Source organism: Pyrgilauda ruficollis, unplaced genomic scaffold (assembly GCF_017590135.1).
Source record: "Pyrgilauda ruficollis isolate IOZ18807 unplaced genomic scaffold, ASM1759013v1 scaffold70, whole genome shotgun sequence".
Classification (NCBI taxonomy): Eukaryota; Metazoa; Chordata; class Aves; order Passeriformes; family Passeridae; genus Pyrgilauda; species Pyrgilauda ruficollis.
In genome coordinates this window covers 604769-618496 of record NW_024528822.1, presented here as the reverse complement: position 1 = coordinate 618496, position 13728 = coordinate 604769, and the positions used below count along the sequence as shown (strand labels likewise).

At 35.3% G+C, this 13728-nt stretch overlaps 1 protein-coding gene across 1 annotated transcript in view; it reads left to right on the top strand.

Moving 5' to 3' along the window:
• RYR2 (ryanodine receptor 2) overlaps positions 1-10700 on the top strand; it is a 384205-nt gene extending 373505 nt beyond the window's left edge. The window contains exons 101-105 of the mRNA XM_041485449.1: positions 108-264; positions 2085-2149; positions 2898-2998; positions 4513-4564; positions 6258-10700. Of these exons, the coding sequence (XP_041341383.1) occupies positions 108-264; positions 2085-2149; positions 2898-2998; positions 4513-4564; positions 6258-6353 (471 nt within the window). The 3' untranslated portion in view covers positions 6354-10700. The remainder of the gene's footprint in view (positions 1-107; positions 265-2084; positions 2150-2897; positions 2999-4512; positions 4565-6257) is intronic.
• Positions 10701-13728: the final 3028 nt, after the last annotated feature.

The following is a 13728-nucleotide window of genomic DNA, read 5'->3' as shown; positions in this document are numbered from 1 at the left end:
GTTCCTAGACCATAGACCAGTTCTACCAATTATTGAATTTGTAACACTGGGTATTTTTGCTTTTAGCTGCAAACAGCCTTTGTATTACATTGTTTTGTCTTTTCTAGTGCTACATGTTTCATATGTATGTTGGAGTACGTGCTGGAGGAGGCATTGGTGATGAAATAGAAGATCCAGCAGGAGATGAATATGAAATCTATCGGATTATCTTTGACATTACTTTCTTCTTCTTTGTGATTGTCATCCTGCTTGCAATTATCCAAGGTATGTTTTTGTAATCCACAGTGGGACTGAAAGCATTATTCAGCAGTACAAAGGTCTCAGTGCTGCGGTAATCACAAACCTAAGATTCAGACAGAACAGCAGGGCAGATCACAAAGGATAGGTTTATATAGAAAATCACACCCAGTTGACTCACACACTGCTCTTCTGAGTCTCTCTAAAATCAACAGGCTCTAACGGGATCAATAGAAAAAAAATAAATGTTTTGCAAGAATACTGATGTCACTGCAATTTCTGTCTTGTCACTGCCCTTTCTAAAAGTCTCCCATAGAAATCTTGTGGCACAACTTAAAATTGTCCTTCAGTGTAACCCAACCTACATGAGCTTTCATGGACAAAATCAGTACTGCTGTCAGTATTCCTTCTGCCAACACCATAAGTTCTTTACTATCTGGCAGATCTTCAGATTGGTGATAGTGGTGTGAAAATTGGACCATAGCTTTAAGAGGTTAAATCTTTTCTTACATAAAATTACTGTTTTGTGTGATGCTTCCTTATTTGAACAGTGTATAAGAGTAAAAAAGTGCTTGATATGAAATAGCTTTAGTACAGCCTGCTTAATGACAGTGGAAAGTTAGCTGCTGTTAGCTGGCTTTGGAATTTCAGTGAAACTATTTCACTGTTGTAATCTGGATAGTGGATACCTTATTTTGACATGTCAAGGAGTTTTTTATTATGTTTGCATTAGTTATGTTTACTGATATTACCTGGAGTACTTAAACCCCTGTTTGTTTTCATGCTATACCTTTAAAATATTGTCAAGAATGCCCTAAAGGTCATTTTTTATTGAAGTTCTCACAAGTTAACCAAAGTATATTCTCAATATTGGAAAAATTGATAAGCAGTTCTGCTGGGCTCACGTGCTGTCATAAATACTGATACCTCATTGCTTTCTGTCTGCTGATAGCTAACTTAGGATAATTTTGACAGCAGTAAGGGTGCTTTCTCCCTCACTATAAGGAAATTCAAGAAGCAACTTTGAGCTTTTCGTAAATTGTTTATTACTCTTACTCAAGCAGAAGGGCTTTATTTAAAGGGCTTGGGGAGGGTGGAAAATTTTTTATACCCTGAGTTGGCATATCTCATGTGGTTCATTTCTTCATTTTGTGAGTGGCTGAAGAATAGAGTCCTTAACTATCCAGATTTGGGTACAGGAGTGTCAATCATCATTGTGGAGCTAGTCCTTATTTGTATTGGAGTAAGTGAAGGGAAGGTTATAAGCAGTTTACAGTGTGAGCCATAAAGCCTGTGTTTCTTTTTCATCTTCTTTCTGTATCTCCCTCAAATGACCCTTTACTTTTGTCAGAGCTCCAATAGTGGAACCTTGTACTACTTGACAACCATCTTGAGCTCCATCATGCATGGAGGTCTGGGCCTTTCTGCAATCTGCCATGTAATAAATATCTCATCTCTGTTAAATGTACAGTATTATTTTTTCTGTATTAAGGCCTTAATACTGTAAACCTGCGGCCACGTTTCTCTTCATAGAGAAAAGCAAGGCACATAAACCCACATATATCTTAATGTACTAAGTCAAGACTAGAGCACTGGGAATAAAAATAAAGTCTGCTTGTCCCATTTATAATTCGAAATGGTACTGCCAGACATGTTACTGGTGTTTCTTTGGCTTGCTCTTTTTTCTTCATGGTTTTCTTGCCTTTGGAGTGTATATTGGTTTCTATTATTTCTACAGAAGGTTCTCATTTAATATTCTTTATCAGAGTTATGTTATCCCTGAATTTCCAGATATTCTTTGTCACAATTGTTATTGAACATTAACTATCATTTAACTTAAACCCTAGGTTTAATTATTGATGCTTTTGGTGAGTTAAGAGATCAGCAAGAGCAAGTTAAGGAAGACATGGAGGTAAGAATATTCAGTTGCTGTACCACACCTATTTTAGATTTCACGAGTGCATGTTTTCAGTCAAAATATGATTTTGCTAGTGGATAATTTTTCAAACTGAGAGAAAAATACAGTCCTGTACATGGTCTGATACCATACAATATGAATTATAATGAATTGCATGTCAGTGGCTATTTAAGTCTTTTGGATCTTCAAACTAGAGGTTTCTACAGAGGGTGTTTAACATGGTCGTGTTACATTTAATCTCAGATGTAATTTTGTTTGGCTAATATATGTGTGAAAGTATCTTGTACTTTGTGGTTTTCTATTCTGTCATTGAAGTAAGAAGTCAGGAAAGTGTTGCAAACAAGCTTTACTTTGTAGTGTGAACTTGCAGCATATTCAGTTTCAGCTGGACAAGCATTGAGGTAAATATTGCCATGTGTCATAGTAAGTGCTGCCTAACATTAAAAAAGTCTGCTGTGATCATTGTATACCATTCTGTCTCCTGATACCTGTTCGCTTAGAACTGACAAAGATTTATTTTTTTTAAACAGCAGGAAGCTATTCTGATGGTAGCTATGCTCCTATTCAAGTGTTTTTACTGAGGTATCCTGTCTGAATCATTAAAGAAAAGCCTTTTTGTTCAGTGCACATTATATATGATGCATTGCCATTTTCAAGAGTATTGTTACTTTTTTTTTGCCTTTTCTAAAAGGAGGCCAGGTGTTATATGTAGTGCTGAAGTGCTCTGTACCCTTTCTTCTAGACGAAGTGCTTTATCTGTGGAATAGGAAATGACTACTTTGATACAGTGCCTCATGGCTTTGAAACACACACACTACAGGAGCACAACTTGGCCAATTATTTGTGAGTACGCTAAAAATGCACTCCTCACTAACTCATGATCCTTGCAGCCTCTGCAGGTACCTGATTGCTTCATTTGCATAAGTAATAGTCAGTGCTGTTCAGCTTTGGTGTGCACTTGTACTTTCTTAATGTATTATTCTGGGGAAGTGACAGCAAGGAATTAACTAATTAAGTTTCATATCCTGCTTTCCAGCTTGGTTGTGGCACAAGAAGTTTGTATGTTGTAGGTAGAAATGAACTTGATGCGTGGCTGCAGAGACTGCATAAATTGCAAAATTGAATGAGGTGTGTAAGGTACAGAGGAACAGTATGACCTGGCCTGGAGACTGATGGAAAGAGAGAACAAACACAGCAGTAAGACTAAAAAAAGCTTACATTGGACAAAATATTTTGTGTGGAGTGCTGAGGCTGACCAAGAGAACCGGGGACAAAGGGAGGTAGGGGAACTATAATGAGGAACTAGAGACGAGAGGGATCAACCAAGGGCATCAGGTCCACCTCTGGAAAATCCAAGCAGAGCACCAGTGACCACTAAACTAAAAAAAGCCAATTATCAGGTCTACAACCACTGTATGATACTGTTCCTGTCATGTATGAAAATCCAGTGCCAGAGTGTATTTCATACTAGTGCTGTCAGTATGAAGCAGGGGATGGATTGTGTCTTTGTGTTCTTAAACTGACATTGTATATGCACAAAATAATGAGACTGCAAAGCCAAACATGGCTATAAAGACCTTCCACCTGAAAAACGGGTTGTGCAAACAAACAAAATACATTGGAAGCACTATAATACGGGGTTTTGTTCCTATTTAATAAATACTGAACGAATAGCATACTATAGCATACTTGCTTTAAAATGCCTGGGGAATTGTTGGTTTTTTTTTTCTTTTTGTGCATGATCATATTATATGTTTTTACTTACGTTTGGAGAGAAGGTCTCTTATGAGTGAAATTTTCAAATTATCACCCAGTGAATATCAGCTCAAACCCTCAAGACTAATGTTCTTTTTTTAAAAATTACAAGTTCCTTTCTACTCATGTTGATCTTGCATACATTACTAAAATATCCCCAATGCATACATTACTAAAATATCCCCAATTCTAGCAGCAGAAATCTCTTAGATATCTTCAGCATTTTTTTATTCAGTGTGGGAAGAGGAAAAAAGAAATTTTCAATGACCATTTTCTGTCTGCTTCCAAGTCGGTTTTCATGGGCAAGAAAATGTTGTCTATTGTTAAGTTTTGGATTAGAAAGTTTAGAAAACCTTCATTTAAACTGAGTTGCTAACTACAGTAAGTCAAACTGACTATCCTGCATTTTAATGTACTACTCATTGAACAATGAATGTCAACAGTGTCAGGAAAGTGTTCAATTTGTCTCAGAATATTAACATGGACAGAAGTCTGGAACTTCTAAGTCCATAACAGCACTATCACTGTACATGCTGAAGAATATCCATCTCCTTGTGGTTTGCCAAACACTCTATTCATGATAGCTGTTTCTTTGCTTGTAGGTTTTTCCTGATGTATCTTATTAACAAAGATGAAACCGAACATACAGGACAGGTAGGTTGAACAACTCTATTAATGTCAGCTGATTCTAAAATAAAAATCATTCAGGCTTAGAAGAAAGTAAGATTTTTCTGATGCATAGTACCTGTATGGTATGGAACCTAATTCTCATTCTTCTAAGTAATTCTGAAGACTTTGGTTGCTTTATGTTAGGGTGTATAAATTCTGAAGCCCTTTCTATTCCTTTTCTGGTATCTGAAGCTGTTCTTTTTAAATTTTTATTTCCACAAAATATAAATACATACTATAAACAAAAATAATGAGAAACAGAACATTGAAGTATTCTGTGAAAGCAACACTCTTCATTTCTCCCTTTTGATTCTTTTTTTAATAGTCTTTTTCTTTTATTATTACCATCTGCATATAATCTTTTATGTCTGCATTCCTAAATAAGTCCATATTAAAGAACTTGTGCATATATCTAAAATGAAAAATGTGATCTTTCCTCTGGAGGTTTCTACTGTGTTCTTCTCTGTTCTTTCAAACTTCTGGTGCTTCCTTCAACTTCCTTTTAGTATACTAAAAGTCACTAAGAAATGTATGACATTTACAGTCTTTTTCTTTCCTAGTGATAGTCTTTCAGCTGACTAAGCAAATATTCCTGTGTTGCAGATCAAAACACAAAAGAACTGTATAGTATCACATATATAACCCTACAGACTTGGGTCAGAAGGATGATTTGCTATAAATCTATATAGCTTACTCTTTCTGAACTCTGACATGTGTGCTGTAATCATCTTCTTTGCATAAATCTCAGCCTTGTCCAGTACGAGATTTTATGTGTTTGCTTAGCTATTTTTGAACATCCATTTATCGTTTGAGAATTTCATACTAACTGAGATTTTTGAAAGTCTTTTTTGTATGCACTTTCTGTTTTCTTGGCAGTGTGTCCTACTGTATGCAGTGAAAAGAGATTTCTATTAACTATTCAGTTTTGATACTGTGATAGGGATAGGTGATAGTTTGAAAATTGAGCATACTTCATACTACGTAACTTCTAGGAACATGCTTTAGTGGTAGACTTGTCACTAGTTTATGGTTGGATTCAATGATCTAGAAGGTCTTTTCCAACTTGAATTATTCTATGGTTCTGTAACTGGTGTAACATGTCATTTCTACCATGAAATTTTCATAATAAAAACCACATTTAAGTGGTGTGATTAAAATGGAAACAAATGGACATATTCTTTACTATTCTTTGGAATGTCTCGAGACAGAACCCTACCCAAACAAATAATCAGAAAGGAAGAAATACCAAACACCACTGACTGAGAAAATACTGACTATAAAGTTCATTTTACTTTATGCATTGTTTGTAGACATGTTTTGAAATGACTGATGCAGAAATTCAATCAAATTTCTATGACAGAAAATATTCTGCTTACCCTGTTATCTGTCTTGTGGCCGGCTTTAATTGAGCTTTACAGTGCTCCTTGATGTGCAAAAAGAACTAAACTACCTGGTTCTCTTCTGTGCATTTCGATAGTGCTTTTTGAACAGGTGACAAAAACCTAAAAGCTATTCTAAACTAATAAAAATAATTAACATGATTTTGCAGATTGATGTTCAACAACCTTGCATGCAACGAATAAAAAAAGTGAAGTGATATATAAATAAAAGAGAAAAAGTAATGGTTGATGATTCCTCATTAAATCAAGTTAAATAATTTAAACTGTGTTTCTTTCAGGAATCATATGTATGGAAAATGTATCAGGAACGGTGTTGGGAGTTTTTCCCTGCTGGCGATTGCTTCCGAAAACAATACGAAGACCAGCTCAACTAAGCAAAAATGAGGAATTTCTGGACATAAATGTCCATGTATTTCCCAGCTCTTTTTGGAATGTCTAAAAGATTTCTTAAATACCCAAAGCTGTGTGCATTTTGGAGCACCAAAGCTCTGTTTTTAATGACCCAACTGCACTTTTATTTTCTTGTGTATTTGCTTTGAGAACACTGGAGTAAAGAACAATGAAAAATTACAGCAACTTTGGAACCAAACCAACCACTTGCACAGACAAAAGATGTCCCTATACATAACATGCACACACAAGTAGAGACTTGAGACAGCTTATTTTTGAAACTGCCAGATTATACCCTTGTCTAAAAGATCACACATGGGGTGACATGGTAGCAACACTCATTTGGTCTGTTTATTTCATCATCCTGGAAGGAACTATATGTAGTTCACAGAGCACCGTAAAAAGATTGTTGTGGACACTAAGTTGTGGGGAAATAGTGCCTTACTATATGTGGGTTGAGCTATGCAGAAGATGAGTGCATGATGACATTTTTTTTTTCTTTATGTCTTCCCTTCCAATTTAATATTTATTTTGTGGTTTTGGTGGGTTTGGGAGGAAGGGATTTGATTGTGCACATCTTTTTAACAAGACTGGAGTGTCTCAGGACAAGATTAGGTTATTCTCATCAAGTTCATTTCACATTTACCTTCCTCTTTAGCTTTTTGCTCTTATTTTGGTAATGCTCTGATACAACACTGCTACTTTATGAAATCTTTGTATGAATACAAGACAGCTGCAAAAAACACTTTAACAAGAAATATTTCATTGCATGTTTATTATGCAAGTTTAAAACAATCAAAAAACAACCTTCAGAAACAAGTTGATCAACATGAAAAAACATTCACAATAATTATATCCATAGTAATAAAGTGTTGTGGGCTTTATTGTACATCTGGAACAAGTGTCATCAACCAACAATATGAATATATGTTATGAATTTGACAGTAATTTTGGTTTCTTTTTTTTCCTTTCTTTCATTTCTGCCACCTGTGATCGATAGTGGAGTTGAAGATTTTCTTGTTAAATTATTTTTTAAAAGCAAAGCTGAAGCAATATCCATTCAGGGACTCCATCAGTTGCATCATGAAACACCAATGATGTGTACATTACTCCATTTTGAGTCCTTTTCAATTGTAATGCCAGTCTTTACAAATAAAAAGAGACATTCAGAATGGAAACAAGCTGGTTTTGGTAGCATTTGAAGTCTTTATTACAGAGTCTTTTTATCAATTCCTAAATTAATTTCAACCAATTCAAACCAGGTTTACGCTACTCTTTCCTTAGTGAAAGGTTTTGGTATTTTTTTGGTCTTTTCTGCTGTACTTCTTGTTGTTGTCTTGCTCTCCCTCATTTCTTTACAGGTCACATTTTTGTCATAATTTTTTTTTTCTGGATCAATAGTCAGTTATAACTAAAAAAAAAAAAAAAGAAAAAAAGGGAAAAAAATTACAATTAAGGGAATAATTACTTAAAAATGCTAAGTCTGTATTTTTAAAAGCCAGGCTTTCAGTTCTGTGAATTTTGCTGAATTTGGTATCTTGTTCACAGTTCTGGTAAAATTCTCTCAAACTTCGCAAGATTTGAGGCCAGAGGCTGGGCAGGCTGGTGACAGTGCAAGGGCCAGGTACAGCAACTGCAATTTGTATTCAGTTTTTAAACCACTCCCACCCGGACTGGAATGTTCAGTACAGCTCTGTTTCCTCCATATTTGGAACAACTTCATAAAGCACCTTTTTTCAGCCTTTATTCAGGGAATTTTGTCTAAGATTTAGCAATGGGGAGTTGCAGTGATGTTTCTTTTTGGATGTGCAACATGAGAATAGTTGTTATTTGACACATGTAGGTACACAGGCTATTTCAGTTTTGCACATTTTGTAGAAAAATATATAGCTAATGATTCTGAAGGATATTTCAAGATTCCTTTATCTTCAAAACAAATTCAAATGGGCTTTTTAGGTAAATACCATAATAAATGTGACATGTTTCTTTAACCTAACATTCCAAGTAAAAGAACTCCTGGGGCATCCTTCCTGTTGAATCCTGTATGCTGTTTAACAAGTATTTGTGAAGCCAGGCTTAAACAACAGAGGTTTTTTTATGATGAGATGAACTGATTATATGGTGATGCAAAAAATCTGGGTATGAAAAATCTACATGTATTAAATCAATTGCGGTTTTAACAGAAGCAAATTCCTACATCTAGGAAGCTGGTCAGGAGAGTTTACAAAATTAGTGTTTAGTGCTGATAAAGGATTTGGACTTTCTTTGACACACCTTCAGACCCTGGTTTATGCAGTCCCCTCTGCAGTAGCTGTAGGCTTTCTGTGAGTCCCAGAAGCTTATAATTTCCTGTTTGATGCCCTAACTTTGTCATGGAGAGCCTTTAATTTAACAGGTAATTCAATAAAAAACCCTCTAATGTGCACTTTTAACAGGATCATATTATTCAAGCAGTCCACATATTTTATAATACTCACTGTGAGATGCAATTTAATACAGTTAAATTTATTTTAGCCTTAGACAAAGTTGAAAACAATTCTTAGATTTTACGGAAAATTACTGAACTTTCTGTGACTGTTCCAAATGCAACTTCTTTGAATTTTTGTGTTGAATTTTTGTGTCAACCAATACAGACAGTTCACACCTTTAACAGCTGCATCAAAAGAAATCAACATTGACACAGGTGTCCTGTGTACTAGCACAATGTACAAGAGCAGATGATAATAACATGTCACTTGAAAACTACAGTTTTAGATCCAAGAAATTTTAAAAAATGGTGTTTATGCACATTGTATTTAAGGTAAGGTTATACTTACACATACATCCGTGTATGCTAATGTTGTTTTTTTTTCAGCTGTTAGTTAAATTTACTGATTGTGTCAGTAAAACAGTAATTTTCACGAGGAAATAAAGCATCTCCCACCCTTTATTGAAAAAAAAACAGAATTTTTTGCTGTTTATCTCTGAATGTCAAAAAAATTGAGAAGACCTCCAAAACTGATGATCCCAACCCACCCATGTTGATTTCAGCAAAGGAATGAAGAAATGAAAGGCAACGGAAAAACAAAGTAAGATGGAAGAGTAGTTGTGGTGTGATTTATTTGTGGGAGTTGTTACCTCCTTATATATTTCTCTCTGAACTGAAAATTTTTGCACCTTCTTCTGATATTGTTATGTCTTTCCTATATCTTAGTTTGATGTTTATCTGTGTGTTTTTACAGAGACAATCACAGAAAATAGGAAGAAAATGATTCTGTAATATCCTTTGCCCCTGCATGACTACAAGATTAGTTCTAGTAGCACTAATATGCTATTTAAGTTTATCAATATTTTAATGTTTACTATCTTCCTACTGTTGCAGAGCTCTTACTAATAGGAATTGCATTAATGTTTTTCTATAATAATATTCTATGTACTATCTATCATATTTCTATGATAATATTCCTGCCGTCTTCAGAGGCACTGAATAATTCAGTTTACTTACATAATCACCTGTGAAGTATTTATAGGATGTAATGTTTTCTAAATTAGAATATTTTAAAATTTTTTGTTCATTAGCCAAAACAAATAAAACTGGTGTCCAAAAAAACCTTTGTCAAATGATAAGACATCTATCACAGAGAGCATGGGTGGGTATGCTCTTTAATTAAATCTGTCTAATATTTATGCTCATAAATACAGCTTCTGCAATCTCTTTCCTTTAAGTCCTAGCTACTTTGATTTGTATAATTATTTGCTTCTTTATCAGTTTTCTTCAGCTTTTCTAAAGCCACTCGAAGCCATAGAATCTAGGCTACAAATAGAATTTCAGAGTATGCAGATCTTAAATAATTTCTTCTGGAAAATTTGCAAGATATTTAAGCAGAAAGGTATACGTTTTCTTAGGGGTTTTTTGTAGGTTTTTTTTTTTTTCTGTATTACAGTTTTCATTTTCATCTGCATAATATTTTAAGTGTATCCATGCAACTCCTTCCATTTTACTTCACGATTATCTTTTTGGTTGGGTTATTGTGAATTTGATGTTTAGGCAAAAGGAAGTGTCTCTCTTATGTGGTACAGAAGACCCTTCTCAGAAGTAACTGAAGATCTCCATCAGTCAAGCAGCATCCTTCTGCATGTCACTGGAGGTCAGGAGTTGAGGCAATTCTTGATATGAGCAGCTTGCTTCTCAAATGGCTACAGGCTAATCTACAGTTACAAAGACTTAACCTATTCATTTGCTGCTGGGTGGGAACATCAGAGCTAAAGTTCTCATGAAAAGAACGTATTGAAATTTTTGGAATGGAAGGGGGAAAAGCTGAAAACCTCACAATTAAAATAAACTGCAGGTCCTTGCTGTTGGTCAATTGTGTAAATGCTCCAAGTTTGCATGCAAGATGAAAAAGTCGCCGACTTTGTAGAAATTGCAGTTACGCAAACGAAATACCTCTCTCTCTAGATATGTTTTAATAAGAACCTTTGGAATACTGAAGGAATGGCTAAAGAATTCTGGATCATGGAAGTTGAGAACTGAAATGGTTCAAAAGATTTTGCTTAGTTGTTCTTTATGTAGTGCTAGGAGGGTGGAATGAAACTACGTGAATTGATTGCACTGAGAAAATAGAACCATGCTGGGAGAATCAGAGAAGGGAAGGTCCTCCAGTCCTGTAGCTACAAGTGAATAAATGGAAGAAGTGTAAAGGGTCACGCACTGTTGTTGTATTTCTTCAGAGACTAATAAATTGCAGTCATTTTGAAGAAGTGTTGTTTTTAGTGTGATCTGCACGACAGGCACAGTGTGGCTCAAAGAAGAGTTATTCTGGGAGCCATGCTGTGCCTGTCGTGCAGATCAGCGGGAAGGGAGGAGAAAGGATGGCATCTGCCTTACACAGTGGCATCCAGAGAGGCTGCTCTTCCCTCCTGTGCTAATGTGCTCATGCTATGCTCAGTGCATCCCGTTCTGAAGGGGTCCCTTCCCGTCTCCCTCAGTGCCTGGGAAAGAAGGACAAGTGAACATCTGTGTTCTCTTGGTTGTGTGTTATTGGCTCAGTCCTCTGGCAGCAGACTGAGCACTGCTGTACCTGCTGATACACACAGATTTGCAGACACTTCCTCGTGACAACAAATTGAAGTTAAATTGATTAAACAGCTGCTCAGTGCTGACAACAACGCATGTCCTTTTATCATGTGGTCCACTAATGGAAGGAAAGTTGTAAATTCACTGAGTAGGAAGCAGAAAAAAATTAACACCACTGGACCATATAGTGGCAATTGATCTTTAGCTCTGTCCAAACAAGATAAAATTTCAGGCACTAAGTAAAATACCGTGAACTTTTTAGGTACATACAATCTATATGAGAATAAGTAGCTTCATAATTTTGATGTAACTACATTGTAAATAGCTGTTTTAAAGCTATTTACAATGTTACCCTAAATAAAAACTACTAATGGTGATAATAAAATAATAATATGGTAATATATAATAACAATATTTTAGAAAAGAGCAGTAGTTCATAGTGTTCTGTGCACATCTGGAAGAACACTCAGTGTTTAAATAAATCTGACAGAAAATAAATGAGCTTTGGACAGGAAATACTGACACTGGTTCTTTGTGCTCAGACAAGTGTAGAGTTAATAATAATTTAAATACAAAAATGTAAAGATACATCCATAATCTAAGAATTTGTCTCTCCCTGATTTAGCTTTCATTCTTCTTGACTGTAATGAGGCAATTTTATTTCTATTTGCTCAGACTTCTGCCCCATATCAGTGGGTTAATATCCCATACTTTGCAGTACTTGGAAGTGATTATATACAAAGGCAAAAATAATTCTGGATCATTTTAGAGACAAATACAATATAATTTTCCTAACTAGTAGTCCTTGGCAATATACGAAATCCATTTCTTGTTTAAATTTTGCTTCTGCAAATTATTTCATATTTCACAGACTGGAAATAATTATTTTTATCTTTTTCGAAATCTTTATTTGTCTGAATGATCCTTAACATCTAAAAAGCATGCACATATAAATTAGGGACTTTCCAGTGTTGAGTGTTAATAGCAACCTCCAAAGTATATAATCAATAATCTATACTCTCTTCACTTCTATATGCATCATGAAATTCATGTATAATTACTTACTAATTAGTTATAATGTTTTTGTAAGGAATCTTTGTGCAGTCTGAATGAGAGTAGCCTCTTATCTGGACTTATTTGGTTAAAAAAAACCCAAAATAATCAAAGTAATTAATATGCCTGCAAGAATTATATACCCATTTCACCTACATCATTTTTATACAGCCTATGGGTTCCTTGCCATAGGAATCCAAGAGAGTTAAAAAAGGCTGGGTAAAGTCATCTTCCGAGGAGTAATCTTGAATAATAGTGCTCAAAGTGTTTTGCCTGGGAGAATTGCTAAAAAAACAAGTCACATTAAATTCTTCTTCTATTGTTTGCTGCTTAATTTGTCAATTGCAGCAATTTAAGTACAAGAAACTGTGACTCTGAAAGGAAATTACTGTACAAGGCTGTTTTTTAGTTAGCATTTTGCATATATGAGCTGCTCTTGTGCCCAATTAACTGTGGCCCAATTATACAGTTTGCAGTTTAGCCATTATTTGTGTGTAGAAACATTTGTGCAGGCATTGTTTTGACCAAGTTGACCTAGATGCAATAAACAAGCTTATTTGCTGTGCTTGTGGTCTTGCCACTGTAGGCTGGTGAAACTCAGATGTCCCAGAGCCCTACTCTCATTATCTGATATCTTTTTTTGGCTTTGCATCCTCATTGTATCTTGCTGTGGCTTAATTTGTGTTCTCACAGTTTGGGTTAATTTTATTACCTGAGATCCTCTAAAGTTTCTTCACTATATGTAAATTGTTACATGCTCCAGAAACTCGAAAGAGTATAGCCAAGGGGTCTAAGTGATGCACCAGAATTAACTGAACAGGGACATGTTGGGATAAGATGGATTCTGGCTCAGGCAACTGGATCTAGAGTACCATATTTCTAGGTCACATGCTCTCTTCTTTTCTGGGGAGAAGACATGCACAGAATAATTATACAAACCTGTCCACTTGCATGGGAGAAATGGCAGTTTCAAACAATCATAAAAGCAGGAAGTGGCAATCCCGAGAAAATAAATGAACCAACTCACAAAACTTCATACAAACCAGAGTAGTAAAAGGTCAGGAGCAGGCAAAATGAATTGTTTTCACAAAACTAGCATTATTCTAGTAATATACCCAGAGAGAGATGAGGAACAGAGAAGAACTAATGTGTGTGATGATATTTGAGGAAGTCTCAGACTTACTGCATATATTCTGACTATGCTATGCATGCATGGCAGAGTTAGTTATGTGGCAGTGAAAGCACAATTA